Source organism: Erigeron canadensis, chromosome 8 (genome assembly GCF_010389155.1).
Source record: "Erigeron canadensis isolate Cc75 chromosome 8, C_canadensis_v1, whole genome shotgun sequence".
NCBI classification, from domain to species: domain Eukaryota; kingdom Viridiplantae; phylum Streptophyta; class Magnoliopsida; order Asterales; family Asteraceae; genus Erigeron; species Erigeron canadensis.
The window spans coordinates 40,768,309-40,785,903 of record NC_057768.1 but is presented as its reverse complement, the minus strand read 5'-3'; the positions used below and the strand labels follow the sequence as shown (position 1 = coordinate 40,785,903).

The 17,595-nt window shown below is 30.2% G+C and overlaps 2 protein-coding genes across 2 annotated transcripts; both read left to right on the top strand.

The window, feature by feature from the left end:
• Positions 1–1,879: 1,879 nt before the first annotated feature.
• LOC122610844 (transcription factor PAR1-like) lies at positions 1,880–8,304 on the top strand. The gene is made up of 3 exons (XM_043783801.1): positions 1,880–1,898; positions 3,272–3,364; positions 7,944–8,304. Exons 1-3 carry the CDS (start codon positions 1,880–1,882, stop codon positions 8,183–8,185), a joined length of 354 nt encoding a protein of 117 aa, XP_043639736.1. The 3' UTR covers positions 8,186–8,304.
• A 5,110-nt stretch (positions 8,305–13,414) lies between these two features.
• On the top strand, positions 13,415–14,857 carry LOC122579838 (RING-H2 finger protein ATL47-like). The gene has a single exon (XM_043752088.1). It carries the CDS (start codon positions 13,595–13,597, stop codon positions 14,774–14,776), a length of 1,182 nt encoding a protein of 393 aa, XP_043608023.1. The 5' UTR covers positions 13,415–13,594; the 3' UTR covers positions 14,777–14,857.
• Positions 14,858–17,595: the final 2,738 nt, after the last annotated feature.

Sequence of the window (17,595 nt, the reverse complement as noted above, 5' to 3'; positions counted from 1 at the left end):
AGAAATGATGAGGTGAAAATTTGGGGAAAATGATGTCAATCATTTGGAGAAGTTTCAAAAACATTGGGAAAAATTGAGGTGAAAAGTTTTTATTGGTTAATGATGTAGAAATTGGTTAAGTATGGGGAAGGGGTGACTAGGGCTGTTCACGGTCCAAGAACAGGATCGAACCGGTGGTTTAGAGGACCGGACCGAGAACAGAATTTTCCAAAATGTGGAATCGCGGACCGGACTATGTATCTCGATTTGGTCCATGTTCGGTTTGTTGTGGGTTTTCGGGTTTACATGGTTGGACCAAGACCGAGAATTAGTAGTAGAAATCGATTCAATTGTGTGCGTAGGTACTTGTTGACTTTTTTGTGACTGTGATAAACTGATAACAAACTATATCATGTGCATGCACCTTACTATATGTTCCGCTATTATTGATAGTGTAACTGTAATATATCTAATTCTATTTATCGAAATACAAACTCAAATAGGTTAAAAATTTAATCCAACTCTATTACTTTTTAGATAAAGATATTGAGATATAATTAAAGCTTAAACTTACGATTTTTCTATATGATCACATACTGTGGTTGCTAGTTCCAAAAAGTTGAAACTTAGAATAATAATATGTAAATTACGCATATGAATTGTGAAACTTGGAGAATAATATTATGACTTATGAGCCATTAACGATTACCTACGTATATTTTGTAGGCTAATTATATGAATGTATATCCCTTGTATATGCTAAATAAAAGGAAACTATAATCCACTCAAAGTGCAACATGTATGTTTTTTCGGTTCTTCGGTCCAAACATGTATATTAATGGTTTATACCTGGACCCGACCGAGAATCAAAATACAATAATACATAGGACCAAGGACCGGATTGATATATATCTTCGGTTCGGTTTGGTTTTGGTCCAACATTGGATCGGTTCTCAGTTTCTCGGTTTGAACCGCATTATGAACACCCACTCCCTCCCTTTTTATAATGAAATTAGCACTCTCTCTCTCTCTCATGGTGTTGAAAATATAACCATGCAAATGTATGAAATAACCTCTTTTTTATTTCAATTCAAATGCATTCCTATTATCTAAACCATTCTTAGCTTAATTGATTTGTCCACTTATACTGTTAATACTTGTAATTTTTTTGTTAATGTTGGCTGCTATTGAAACTATGTTATTATCGTGGTGTAAACGCACTGTCAATGATATTCACTACAACGTGTGTGTACAATGTTAATATTACGTATGTAATTGTAACAGGATTATATATGGAGAGTACTAGATAAGGATGTGTCCGTTATAGCCGACAGTTTAATATCCAGAACTTAAAGGCAAGGGCGTCAACCAAACTTTTCTTGGGTAGCTAGCTAGTCCTCAATGAATAGTTTTCGGATCCAAGAAATAAAAGTAGACTTTTGTGAACCATATATAGGACCAAAATTGACAAGAGTGTCCCATATGTCATATGTGTCAAGTCTTAACTACAGTAGTATATATCAATAATTATCATATCTTTTAGGTCTTCTATATATAATTCTCTTCATCTTTTTATAACTAACGTATAAACTTATTTCCTTTTTCACGTGCTTGTATTAAATATGATTTTTTGTTTATTTACGTGTGTCATGTATATATCAAACAAATAGCACTAGCTGAACCATATTTAAAAACTGGTCCCTATATCACTTATTTCTATGGTATTATAAGCACAATATTAGATATAATTTTAACTTCATATTAAAAAGAGACATGGAGAGATAAAGAAGAGCTAGATAGAGTGTATGTTTGTAATGTGTATGATTTAGTGAATTGACGGGGCTTTATTACAAATGAAATAAACATTGGATTAACATCATCTTAACTTTACCTCTAAAATATGAAGAGATCTTTATCTAGCATAAGTAAAATTTATATGGAATACATTTATATATGAACATATATAATATATAATATTAAGTATTTGTGTAATTTAATATGTTTTTAAATACATAAATTTATTCAAATATATCATTCACATGGGCAAGCCATAAATTAAGAAGTACAAAAAATGTAATTAACTAGAGATAATAATTTGAGGTAAAAAGTAACACCAAGCAATCCTATATAAGGTGGTAAAGACTTTGATCTTTTGGATAAAGATATGTTATGGAGTTTATAGTGTACAATAGTTTTATCTCTAACTTATATTATATTCTTATATTATATTCGGCTGCTTTCATAAATGGTCTCAGAATGAACAAAAAAAGCTTCATCGAAAAGAGACAACAAACTTGAGTTTCATTGGCAAGAGACAACACATATTTTCTGCATTTTATAGGAAAAAAAGTTTGCTGATTTTTTTTTTTTGCAAATTAATGTACTAATAAGTGTAAAAACCTAATGCAGTTAGTCGGAGATAACAAATATTGAATGGTTTCTTATTTGAATAAACCTTAAGAAATTTTTACAATCTAATATACAAATAAATAAAAAGCTAAAGTATAAAATTAAAGTAAAAAATCAATCCAAAAGTTATTGCATTATGATGTTTCATAATTGAAACAGATAATACAAATCCAAAAACCAATAAAATTTTAAGATTAGCTAAAATCCTCAAACAGTAATAAAATACAAAATTTACTATATATAATAACTAAAATGTTTGAAATTCAAAAGAATTAAATAAACACAATGTAAAGAAAAGCTAAAATCATGAGAAAATTTAAAAAAGAAAAATGAAAAGAAAAACTATATCTAATTATAAATTACATATATAATAAACAAAATTTAAGTTAGACATACTAAAAAAAAAAAGTAAACTTTACATTTTAATACTTCTAAGTCCACACACCTAAATTTATAACACTTTAAATAAAAAAGGACAAAGAAAAAGAAAGAGAATTCAAATTAAAAAAGCTAAAAAATACACAAACTGGGAGTCGAACCCAGGTTTCATTGTTCACGTGAAAAGTTTTTAAATAGATAGTAATATGTTTATGGTCTAATTGTCCAACCTTGCCTCATGGGCAATATGTGAAACCCGTTTATAAGGGTGGAGGAAACACCCGCTTCCCATTTTTCACCTTTTATTTTTTTTTTTTTTTTCATTTCGATCTCATTCATCTTTATTTCATCTCATTTTAATAGGAATGATTATTTCTTTCCATCTTTCATCTCTTAACAATTTTTTAATTAAAAAATTTAAAAAATAATGAAAATGAGAGTGAGATAGGAAGATTAAAAGTGTGAAGGTCATTCTACTTTTCATCTCATTTTCTCCGTATTTTAGCATCTCATCTAAGAAGAAGTAGTGTAGCTTGTAGTACCACTCTTCCATCTTGCTGCATTTTCTCCACTCTAATAAGACTATGGTATAGGATGGGCATATAACTTGAAAACCAAAGACCTGACCCAGACCTGTCCGAACCCGACCCAACCCCCCTATAGGGTAACGGGCCAGGTTACGGATTCGATTTTGTTGCACTGTCGGATTTCGGATTAGGTCAGGTCGTGCCTTAACATGTAATAAACAAATGTCCCTTAAACCCGAATAGAACTGAAATTGCTCGAACCTGACCCAAACTGTCCGCCCGATAAGATACGGGATCACAGGTTCAATTTTATTGCAATATCGGGATTCGGGTTTGAGGAGCGGGGTGTGACCCGTGCTCATGCCTAAGAGTATACTATAAAAGAAACCATAAACGGATTAACAACTAACAATTAAGAGTTCATGCAAATTGAAAAAATGTGTTGGAAGTAAGAAATTTTCAAGTTTTTTACGTGATTAATTAAGAGTATTATGAGTGACAGATTAAGTATAAAAGTGTGCATAAATATATAAAGATAAAGATATATATATATATATATATATATATATATATATATATATATATATATATGTATATATATCCTTAAACAAGAGCACACTTGTCATGTCGTTCACATGGTTAGGAGAACTCGGAAAAGGAGTTGGTGTTATCATAAAATCATATTATACTTTATACTCATGAAATTATGAATCATCTAGCTAGGTTAGGATAATATTTTATTTATTTTTCAGTAATATATTTAATCGTGTTATATAAATTCGAATTCCCATTTAATTAAGCTAATAGATCGTTTATGTCCAATTACATAAATTAAAGTTGTAGATATATTTAGTTGTCCATAGAGAAATATATATAATGAAACTACCTAAAGTAGACAGCTTTAACTAATGTATTTGACATTCATTTTTGTCTTGAACGCGTCTTTCCATTAAGGAACGATTTGTTTTCTTCCAATATTCTTTTGGATGCCAAGCTATTTTAACTCAAGTGACAAGTCGAGATCAATATGAGTTGCCAATTCACATGCAAAGCATGGGCTCGCTCTTGGGCGCAATCATCAAATTTGGATAGTGGCCCTTCTGATTTATACAACTCATGATGTTGTTTTTAAAGTTGGGTAATTCATATATAGTTATGCATATATGTATATACTTGAGGTGTCAAAAATATTCATATATACTCGAATAACCCGACTAGATCAACTTGAATGAGTTTTGGTCATATGGGTTATTCTATTTGGGTTTTAATAGATTGATCTGGTTAATCTGAACTCAAATGTTGAAATATAAGTTAAACATACCAAAATTTGGCTGACTCAAGTAACTCTTTAGTACTAAACGAGCATAGTATCCGCACAATGCTGCCGCGCTGACAGTGACAAAGATGTGATGGCATCGTCGGATGGTGACGGCGGCGGCGACCGTTGGTAGCGGCATATACGTCAAGTGGTGTAAGTATTTGATATAAAGATATTTGATTTAAAAGAGTAGTGGATATTTTTTAGAAGATAATAAAATGATTCTGTAAATTAATTTATTAAGGGTAAAATAACAATTTGTCGTGTTAAAAAAAATCTTAACTTCTCAACATGAGAGTATAATTTTTATATAATACTGGAGGGAGTAGTATAGATAGTTATGCACATATTCAAATAATCCGCCGAAAATAACTAGTTCGCATCAAGATAAAAAAGATTTTATGCTCAAAGATTTTAAAACTTTGGAAGAAAAGTTTCTCGTAAAATTTTGAATTTCATAAGTGAAAGGAATGGATGGATGACGTAAAGAGAAGATACGAGGATACGAGAGAGGACAAGGAGTGTATATCTTTCACACGTGCAAAGGAGCAGCATTTTTTTGAAAATAAATTTTTTTAAGGATTAATCACAGGAAGACCAATATACTTTCTCATTTGTACACGGTTGTCTATTATACTTTTTTATTGATGAGGTTTACCCACATACTTTTCTTTTTTGTACACGGTTGATCAATATTACCGACTATCACAGGTAAACCGGTCAACTTTGGGTCAACCGTGTACAAAAAAAAAGTATGTGGGTAAACCTCATCAATAAAAAATATGATGGGCAACCGTGTACAAATGGAAAAGTACTTGAGTCTTTTCGTGATTAATCAAAAAAAATAAGTAGTGATGTATGGCTAAAAAAATATCTTATAGATGATCCCGCATACTTAATACATGCGAATCTTTCTTACTAAAAAAGGGATAACAACCAAATATTCATACGAAACCCAAAATACAAAAATTTTGAACATTTTGACGTTGTGGATGTTGCATATCATTGCAACCCAATAATAATGAATGTTGGTGCCTGATCTCAAAACTTGTCTTTTCTTTGTAACGAGGTCTTAAGACCCGTGCGTTGTACGTCGGAGATGAATTATATTATTTTCATTTTTAACGTGTGGTTTAAAAATGATCTATATTAGAACGATGTTGAGTTGTGTGTAAGAGTATAGTTATAATATGGACATAATTATGAAAATAGAATTTAAGGAAACAATTGACAATATAATATATAGTTGTGTTAATTAAAAAGTACATGTTTACGAATGTTGATTAAAATTGGATTAATCACGAGAATACCGACTTACTTTCCCATTTTTACACGGTTGCCCATTATATTTTTTTATTGATAAGGTTTATCCAGATACTTTTTTTTTTGTACACGGTTGACCCAAAGTTGACCGGTTTACCTGTGATAGTCGGTAATATTGGTCAACCGTGTACAAAAAAAAAGTATGTTGGTAACCGTGTACAAATGAGAAAGTATGTTGGTCTTCCCGTGATTAATCCCATTTTTTTATTTGAACATATAGGAGGACTATAATCAAGTAATTAACCTAGCTCACACATAAACATTTTTCCGGTTATTACTAAAAACCATCACTAATTACTCGAAACCTGTCATACACGTGCTCCGGTAGTGCTGGACCAGGTAAGGGCAAAGCCTTCCCTTTATTACGTATGTTTAAAACACAAATAAATAAATTGAAAAAAAGAGTAAAGTGAAAAACATACAGTTTTGTTAAATTATGTTGATAAATCCATGGATCATTCATCACGTATAGCTGTATAGTCCATAACTCCACATGCATTTTCCTTCTCAATGCACGATCTCTAGGATTATGTGTTTGGAAAAGAGAATTAAGAATTTAAAAGATGAAAGAATGGAATTGATTTCATTTCTATATATTAATTAAATTAAATGGGAGAAATGATTATGAGCAGAAAATGATTATTGTATAAAAGAATGTTTATGTTAATTTGTCATCTATCCAAAATGAAAGAAATGTAAGAAAATGGTAATTATATAGCTAGGTTTTGTTTTTTTTTTTTTTTTCTATGAAGTGGTTCATCTCTCGTATAGAATGAACTTATAAAAATTTTTGTTAAAAAATACACATTTTTAATTAGCATTTCTCAATATATAGCTGGTTTCTTTTAATCATCTATCCCAAATGAAAGAAATATAAGAAAATGGTAAATATATAGCCGGTTTTTTTTTTCTATTGAGTTGTTCATCTCTCGTAAAAATTCATAGAAAGAAATGAACTTTAAAATTTTTTGTTAAAAAATACACATTTTTAATGATAGTATTTTTATTTTCAAAAAAAATAAAGTATAACCTAGAGAAAATAATAAACTTCACTTGATACATTGTCAAAAGGTGATGATGGACTGTTGTTGGCTTTGTCAACCGCTAGTTATATATTGTTTAACACACGAGTATATAGCTTGATTAATGTTTAATTAATAAAATGCTAGCTTGAAGCAAAATTATAACCCATGGGATTTTGAATTTTTTTTTTTTTTTAACAATTGATGACAAAACCGATCATTCACAATCGTTTTACGTTCATTTTAAGATTGATGTTGTTGAGTTAAGAATTTGATGAGGTGATTCGGCGTTAATATTTTTTGGTGCCCCTGAGCGATCAACCATTAATTAGAGATGAAGTTAATATTGATAATTCACCCATTTTAAGTATGTCAAATATAGGCGGGTAAACCAAAGAGAGAAATCTGGTCCCAAAGCGAGACATTTCCAATTGATCAGACACCTCATGTGATATGTATACCTTACAAATATCATTGCAGAGTCTACAAGGAAACTCTATAATAATCTGTCAAACGACACGAAAATTTAATAAATGTGTGTCCCTCAAACTCGTACCCATATTTCCCTAAATTAATTAAGCCTTCGATTAAGGACTCAAGAGATACCACACTATGCGCCATTTGAGATACCATGCACAGAAATAGTAAAATCCTTAAAAATAAAAAATAAAAAAGAAATAATTTAAACCTCAAGTAAGGTATATTAAAAATGAAATCTTTTTCAAAGTTCAACTCATGTTTGGCTTGGCTTACATGTTCACATATTTGGCCCCTACCCATCATGCTTTCACATGTATATAAACAACCTAATTCTCTTTCAAATCTATACAACTTTTAGCCTTATATCCATCTCTCAAAACCTTGTATTATTCGATATGTTATTACATAATTCATAATATATTCAAGAGAATTGAAGCTTGTTGCTCGATATACGCTATAATTACATCAATTAATTGCTAGCTAGTTAAATTAAGTTCACTAGCTAATTAACAATGGAATCCTACAACGGCGAGTTGAAGAAAGTGAAATCTAGTTTGAAAACGGGAAGAAAAACACGAAGAAACAACACGACGGTGGTTAGAAAGGTAGAGAAGTTGCAAAAGCTTGTTCCGGGAGGAAGAGGGTTGAACGCGGCTCGACTATTTGATCATACGGCGAACTACATTATGCATCTCAAGTTACAGGTTGATATGCTTCAAGCCCTCTCGGATCATGTTTACCGATCCTAGCTAATATATTATACCTTTTAATAATTAGTAAACGTATGCATGTATACTCATCTTTTACATATGCATGCCATATACAAGTATATTTTTTTAAAGCAACATACCGTTATTAATTTATGCAAGATTATATTGTGTTTGATAAATATATATATATATATATATATATATATTTAATATATATGATTTTTAATATATATATGTGAAATTTTTCGATCATGTTGTCATTTATATACGAACCCATTGTATTTAATTTGTAGTTTTCCTTCCCTAGCCTTTTCTGGCAGGTTTTTATATCTTCCTAGCTCCTAGTTAAATATGGATAGTACTTTATTAATAATTTGTCTTTGTAAACATATATATACAATATATATATATGAATTATGGATGACGACTTCATGCATTAAACCTGTTGGGAAGAAATTAAAATTGTTCATAATTCTAGTCTATATTATTTATAACTTAAATTTGTAATTAAACCTGCCTCTTATTTATAACTCAAGAAATGTTCAAACATGCATTATATATTTGGAAATCTTTTGGCTCCTCCACCCTGCCATATATGGTGCTTAATTGATCATGTCCATGTAATTTGTATTTGTATGTGTTATTAGATCCTAGCTATTTTTCTTATATTAAATTAATAAAGCAATGTACCATTTACCAATAAACTAAAACATGATTGTAACCTTCTTAACGACATATGACGTAATATTTAAGTGACATGTGTCCCTTTTAATATATATATATATATTCTTATAAGATAAGGAAACATGAATCCTAAACCAACTACAACGTAAAGATGAGTCAAAATTTTACATAGATATATAGATATCAATTTATTAATAAGTCATTCAATTAATCAGAATGTCGTTCAATTGACGGTGAATTCTTTCATATCGGGAATGGTTTGTTTGTATTTTCACTGTTAATATATTGCTATTAGTTGTCGTAGTTACGCTGTTATCTATATTTAGGTTAGTTATTATTGGTAGATATGGACTTGTGAAAATCATTATAGCATCTTATTTCCTACATCAAGTAATATTATGTTATTCATGTGAATAATACATTATACAAAGTGCAAGAAAGAGTCAAGCTGTATATGTTTTAAAAGTTTGAGTCATGTACTCATGTATTAGATATAAACATCTACATTACAATTATATACACATGTTATTATATTTATCGTTATAATTATGTTTGTCTTTTCTTTGTTAATATCTTTATTTGTTGAACGGTAGTTGATGAATTTTGATACAGATTCATAAGTAAAATAGCTTAAACGTGATGACATATTATGGACTTATATATGGTTATACATTTTTGAAAGATTAAACCATATAAAGATTTTTTCTCTTCTTTTGAACGAACCATATAAATATATAATTGGTCATAAAAGTTATACATAACATAAACAAAACATTTATTCAAGTTAACGCTCCTTCAGGATTGGATTGACGTATGGAACCACTGACAGTGAACCGTTCGTCTACCTCAGGTCTTACACTGAATGACCACAATGCTGAACAATTTATTGTTGATAATGCATATATAAAATTTATTACTTATGTATGCACAATATACATCATGAAATAAGTTACATAGAAGTATTCACAAATGCATATGTTATTCAAGGAACTTACAACCAAATAAAAATGAAGCATAGTTTTATATAATAAAAGATATAATAAATTAACGATCCGTACATCATGCACGGGTATTAACACTATATATATATATATAATTACATTATAGCAAAGCCAAGATATGAAAATCATAAGCGTGTGATAATGCAAATCGAATTCTAAGTTCTCAAAGCAATAGAGATCGATCAATATATTATGAGAGATCAAGACGCGCACACATGGATGATACATTGTTGTTTTAACAATTAAGGTTAAAACCTTTTATTTTATTTTTTATCTTATACGTACGTGTACGTCTTAGTTATGGTTTGAAAGATAAATAGATAGTATATATTGTGACATGTAAAATCATAATTATGAACATATAAATGATAGTATCACATCAAGTTATACATGCATGTGAACGCCATTATTGCTATTATTGGTGAGTCATGAAGTTTTGCACATGGCTAGCTAGCTAAGGGTGGCGACCCTTATTTTCTTGCTAGCTTATATATTGTACTCGATCATATATTTCCAAAATCATCTTTTCATGCAACTACTAAGATTATATACATGTACAATTAATTTAAACACTTCCTTTTTCAAGCCATTATATACCAAGATGGTGCCTAATGATATTATTGGGCATCTTGTTTTTTTGAAAAAATTATCAGGTTTGATAGGCAAACATCTTAAAGTGGCCGGGCAGGAAAATGGTCGGTATTATTTGTAATGACTGAAAATACAAATACTAGATCATGGAACCGTTACCACTCAGTACAAGAAAGTTGGTTTTTGGCGACAAGAGTTCAGGGACAACAAACCGCTAAACGACAAAAGATTCAACACTTTGACTAAAAAAAAGTCAAAAAAAATAATTTGTTGTAACGACTTATCACAACTAATTAAGATCATATATACAATTATCATGGAACCATGGAAGGTCTAAATGCATGGTGCACCTTCTCTACTACATTAATATTTTACAAATTAATGTGCAAGTACCAAGTGTGTTATTGATGATCACGTACACTTTAATTCTTTTAAAAATATTAACTAGACATTTACCATGGTACGTACATACGTACCCTTCTCACAACGTAGTACAGATGCATATATTGCGCAATTCGTTCCATCTTCTAATTAATTCATGTTAAATAAAAGATACAATTTAATTACTGCACTCTATCTCGATCAGTTTTCAGGAGTACTATATATCTTTTTGGTTTTGGCATTTTAATCAGCTAATTAAATGAGATAGCAACGTCCCACTTTCTTTTAAAGTTTCGATAGCATTCATGATGTAGTTTGTTGATGTCATACGTACGTACATTAATTGGTTACCTCATCAACTCACTTCAGATGTGCCCGTTTGAGTTATCTGGAAATGACACGTCTTTTTAACTTGAGACATGTTATATAAATTAAAAGATACTAATTACAATAATACATGTCACGTTTGTGATAATCGTTGATAAACAAATACATTTGTAACATTTCGTGATTCGGAGATGACTTAAGTTAAAAGCAAAACAGGTACCATTAGTTATTCTAGCTAATCTAGTCTAATAATAGCGAGATACAACTCTAACTTAACATGATACAACTTAACGTTACATGATACGATGCATCAACAATGTATTGTATTAACTACATGTGGAAACAATTTGAAATATTCACTGCATACTGTGTTGGGTGAAATTAAGCACTTCAGTTTGGTGAAATCCCCCTCGCATTCTAATTTTTTAATCTATAAAAAACTTGGAGGCCACTTATTTATGCATGATATATTAAATATTAAAAAAATTAACATGTGAGAATGATTTCACCCAACTTAATTGTCTAACAGCATCATCTTCATTTTTTTACCTTAGATATATTGTATGAAAATGAGAATATGTTCGCTATCGTAGTTCCAAGCAGCTGAAACATATCGCCCATTACATTTGTTGGGTAATAACATAAACTTGAATCTTTTGTTTAGGCCCATTTTCATGGGCCTTCGAAAGCCCCAAATCTATCTTGCCCATATATATTAATTTTGAACTTTTATGGAGCTTTTATTAGGGCCCAATTAGTGATCAAGGCACAGTCGGTCAGTAGCCCAAAATATTTAAATAGTTGTTATTTGTTAGTTGTTAGTTCAGTCATATACTAATAATATCTATAAGCACTGTTAGTTGTTAGTTCAGTCATATACTAATATCCATAAGCACTGTTAAAGTGTTAAGCACCAATTTTTTACACTATTTTGACAAAGAAAAATTTTTATAAAATAAAGATACGAAAACACTAAAAATAATTTATGTTTCAACAAAATAACTTTACCAATTAACATCAACTTAATTATTTCAAAAAGTTTATATATTACTTACTTTTAATGATTAACAAAGACTGTACAACTTATAAAAATCTTAATGTGCTTGAATTAATCATGTATTTTTTTTTTATGAAGTAATTTTAACTTTTATGCTATAGAAAAGTTATACAACTTGGTGTGATGAATAATGTAACATCAAAGTTGGTACAAGACAACTGAATGAAAAGCATTGTATCAAATTTTTGTACATTTTGATGTCTTGGTTGGAGATATTTGCACCAAACTCAGTGCATATATTCATTAGACATGACGTAACTATCACAATACACTAAAAATTACACCATAATAACGCGCTTACAAACTAATATAAGGATTACTAAGAAAATAACTAGCATAGCAAATATTAAGGTCAAGCTAGAGTTCAGCTTGGTCTAGAATTCAACTTGATCAAGTTAAATTTTTGTTGTGACTGACAAATTATATCTGAATTATTTAACAAAATAAACGAATGAACTGAAGTTCATAAAGACTCAAACCGAGTTTTTATTGAGCTTGTGTATATAATACATATTTAAAATCATATAACTTAATAATTTGTATTGTAATAGTAGTTCGCTATAATGCACACTACAAGATTTGAACTTCATCGATTCATCCAAGTGAAATTGATCAGAAACGGAGCTAGCTTGGGCCCCATCCCATTTTTAATCTTGAAGGCGTATTTAGAATTTTCCCGTAAGAAAAACTAAAAATAAGTACATACAAAACGTAAATCTAATGCTTAAAATTGCCCCCCTCGATATGATAATTTGGCTCCGTCTCCGGAGTTGACGATTTATGTGTGTTCATAGCGTGTGGGCTAATCACAATCATTATCATATTACTACAGACTAATCCCTGCCCCCATCGGCCTAATCTGGCTTCTTGTTTCCCAATGGGCCTCAACAAGATTTCTTTTTGGAAGTTTCCAGGATACTAATCACACACACACGCACACACTGGCTCAATATAAAACTGAAATATCTAAAAATCCATTTCATTTTCTCGCTCCCCCCCCTAAATTCTAAAATATCAAAACCTCCTTTTTTTTTCTTTTTACATTTTCTTGAACCACATACAGACTTTTTAGAAGAAAAAGGTCTCAAATTTGTGCCATGTGGGTAAGTTTAAATTCTTCAACTTTATCTCCCAAAACTTACTTTTCTTAAAATACAAGATCTGGGCTTAATATTATTTCTTAAACTTTTCAATTATTCAAGTGGGTTTCTTGTAATTTCAACTAATCACAATTTAAATTGCTTGTTTAGTGAGTAATTTCATATGGGTATTGATCCAAGAACACTCTAAACCATTTAAAAATCATTTCTTGAACATCACACACCTTGAAACACACACACAATTTTCTCCAAGAAATACTCTCTAAAAGTTTCATGATTTTTGTATCATTTCATATATATCTAAAACATGTCTAGGATCAAAATTAAGCCCATTATCAAGCAAAATCTTTCTTCTTTTCCCCCTTCACCTATATACCCTCCATCTCCTTGTAGCAATAATCATAAGTCTAACTCAAATATAGTTTTTGCAAGAAACATTGTAATTGTATTAGGAATTTTGTTGTTTATATGTGTTTTACTTCACTTTGTTATAAGATATTTCATGAACAAAAAAAGGTCTGTTCAACAATCTTCAAGATTTCAAGAAAGTGGTAATAATAATGATGTTACTTATGAGAGACAATTACAACAGCTTTTTAACTTGCATGATTCTGGGTTAGATCAAGCTTTTATAGATGCACTCCCTTTGTTTCTTTACAAAGAATTAATGGGACTAAAAGAGCCTTTTGATTGTGCTGTTTGTCTTTGTGAGTTTTCAGAAAATGATAAGTTGAGATTACTTCCTTTATGTAGTCATGCTTTTCATATTCATTGTATAGACACTTGGTTGCTTTCAAATTCAAGTTGTCCTTTATGTAGAGGTTCCCTTTTTAGCCCTGGTTTTGATGGTCAAAATCCAATTTTTGACTTCCATTTTAATGATTTAATGGAAGAAGAAGAAGAAGAAGAAGAAGATGAGCATGGTGTGTCAGTTTCAGGGATAGCTAGTAGTAATTTTAAGCAAAATGGAGGGATGGAGATGAGAAGGGTGTTTCCTGTTAGACTTGGAAAGTTCAGGGCCACAAATGTCAATGTCAACGATACTCAATCCCAGCAAGAGTCCGGAAAGTTAGGAGCCACAAATGGTGACCAAAAAGAGATGGGAGAGACTAGTAGTAATAGCAATGTTGTTGATGCAAGGAGGTGCTTTTCAATGGGATCTTATGAATATGTGGTTGGAAATTCAGAGTTACAAGTCACATTTTGTCCTAATAGGGGTAATATTGGAAAAAAAGATTTGGTTGTTGCAAAAGATAAAGGGATTAATAGCTCAGTGGATGCTAAAGGAATAGAAGATGGGAAGAAAATTAGTAGTAGAAGTAAAGGAGAAAGCTTTTCTGTTTCCAAGATTTGGCTTTGGTCAAAGAAAGATCAACATAAATTTCAAGATTCATCAAGTGCTAATCATATGATTGATGGGATTAATTCATCTGTTAATGATGTAAGTTTACAGTCAAGAAAGTCAAGTGCTAGTAATTTTGACCATTAGTGTAGGTTAGTAGTTGTTATGAAGTGAGGTGTATATCACTTGAGATAGTTTGAATATGAACATATAAAGTCTACTTAGCCATTCAAATGTTGATGAATCATTCAAAGTTTTTTTTCCCCTTTTTCCTATTGTTTTTTGGTTTTTGTTGGAGTGAATGATTTTATGTTTTTATATGTGACTTGCTTTATTGAACATGACAAAATGTACTCCACACTTTTATGTCCTTATTGGAATTTGGCTCTTTTTTTCCCTCTCAAAGACCTTGTGAATATGACCCATAGTAATGTATTCTTTTAGCCCACATTTTTTAAATTTATTTATCTTCGTGTGACAACATGCATTCAAGTATTTTAATTTTGGTTTCAGACCACACATTCCTAACTTTGTTGGAGGTTGAATGTTAGATACGTTCTACATATTACAATATTTATAATTAATTTGACTGTATAATGTAGGTAAATGAAGCTAAATCATATAATGTACTTTTTCTTTTAGATATGCGTTAGTCTTCTTGCGGATCCAAAGTCTCTTCAATCAATTTAGAACTTTTTCTTTCCCATCTCCCTCATTTCTCATTTTGTTAGTTGAACAAAAATAAATGATATCTATTGACTATTTAGTAACGATAAAGTCACATTTAATCGAAAAGTTGTACTAATAAATACATTAATTAATTAATAAATTGTGTAATAAAACAAACCGAAAGACATCATATTCCCTCTCCCCACAAAAAGAACAACATTTTGCTCAAAGACACATTGGAAAGTAGCTATACTCACTTATGGATAATTAGGGTATTATCAATTTGGTGTCTAATAACTTTTTGCTTCATCGTTTGAATAAAAAATTAGTAAATTTTGATTATCAATTCACTACAATAATTAGGTGCTATCATTTTTGGATGTGGAATATTTATTTGCTTATCAATTAAGAATTTTAAAGTTCGTTACACGTATTATTTAACTACAACAAAAGTTTTATTATTATAAAAGTTGTATAGGAAAATACAAATATGCTGAATATTTTGAAAGAGTTTGATTCAACTTCTTCCTTTTGGCATTTTTATGAATTACCTGGATTTAAGTTATGTGAGTATTATTATAGCGTTATGGGGTCCATCAAACGTGTAAAGGGGTGCTAAGAAGTCATGTGACAAGAGTTTTTCTTTTTAATTAGAGTTTACTCGTTCATTACCAAACACATTTCGTAATATTGTACAGTAAAACATACAGTGCCGGCTAAAGTTTTTTTGAGTCAGTCAATCGATGAAAGAAAAAGTCGGCTAAAGTTTTTAGAGGCCTCAAACGAGATTAATTTTGGGGTATAATTTATTACCATATAAATTAAAGTAAAAACAAAGAAAAATAACCCGATTTTTATTATTCAAATACTAGTAATAAAAAAGATGCAAATGTTAATACAAAACCAAAAGGGTGTACTGTAAATGCAAATTATATAATGATATTTAGTTCAAATTTAAACATTAAGTCTAATATACAAAATATTGAAGTCTTAGAATTTTGGGGCCTAAAACGATCATCTAGTCTCATAGTACTGTTGAACCAACTCTGAAAACACATTAGTGTGGGAGGTTAAAAAAAACTGAATCAGTCATACATAACACTTACGCCAACAGGTTTTGTTCATGCTACTACACTAGTAATACCTAATTTCATCTTCTTGTAAAATTAAAAATAAACCTCCTGGATAAATCAAGAGATCGAAATGATTGATAGGCATAGGCATATAGCCCTAGAAATATAGTAAATATACAATGTCATAACAATGACTATATACAATGTCATGAGCAATGACTAATATAAGGAAACAACAAATGACAATCCGATCACATGTCAAACATTTAGACTTAATATGTATTATTACACAAATATTATAGAGGTTTAATAATAAACTTTTTGTGCTTCAAGAAAAAGCTGAAACTAGGGTTTACAGTTAAACAAATTGTAAAATATAACGAAAGGTGGTCGAAGGGTACATAGCAATTGGGTTTGGTTTTGGCCCTACAAATATTAAGTATGCTTTGTCATTTTTCTTTCAACATCACTTTCATTTATGCTAAAGTTTTGGAAAAGATCAGTTAACATCATATATTACGAGTATCTATTTTTGAAGCTATATTTTTTTTAACAGCTAGTCGGTAGAGAACACCTCACCGTATAATAGTGAAGCCCTGCACGTATCCTACACTACGAGATGTACACCATAGGTCGTTACAGGTGATTTAGGAAAATAATTATCTATTAAAATAAAATAAAGAGATGACATATTGTATTGTATCCTAGTAATTTCAAAGAGAAAGACAAGGATAAAAACGTAGAATCAATTGGTAAAAGAGATGTAAAATCCACATAACAAAAACTAAATAAGGCCATAGCATGTGACAAGTTTATCGGTTCCATGGTTTCAATGTAGCCCTATATCCTTATTTTATATATAAACATATATATAGTTGTTTCCATTTTTAACTCGAATATCTTCGATAGGGATCCTTTTTATAAGTTTCCCTTGCAATATTCTGAAGATATAAATTTGTTTTTAATAGTTATTAAATCTTATTGAATTGTCATATACATGATTTTCTTGCCATTATTTCACCAAACACAGGTAGTACCATACCGGTTGGACCAAAACCGTTTTGTATCAAAACTGGCAACCACATAAATTTAGTCTTTATTAACTGGTAATTAGCAGGACATGTATGCTCGTGGAAATTAGTTTTACTAACTAGTAATTAGCACTTTTCCGACTACTCTGACATGCAATGAACAAATTTAACCCACACTTTTAAGTTTTAATTA

What these genes read in the sequence shown, in the direction of transcription:
- LOC122610844 (XM_043783801.1), top strand. An exon ending in AAGACTATGGTATAGGATGG is followed by an intron (nt 3,365 to 7,943) that starts GCATATAACTTG and finishes TCACTAGCTAAT; the next exon opens with TAACAATGGAATCCTACAAC.
- LOC122579838 (XM_043752088.1), top strand. Translation starts at nt 13,595, where the DNA reads ATGTCTAGGATCAAAATTAAGCCCATTATCAAGCAAAATCTTTCTTCT.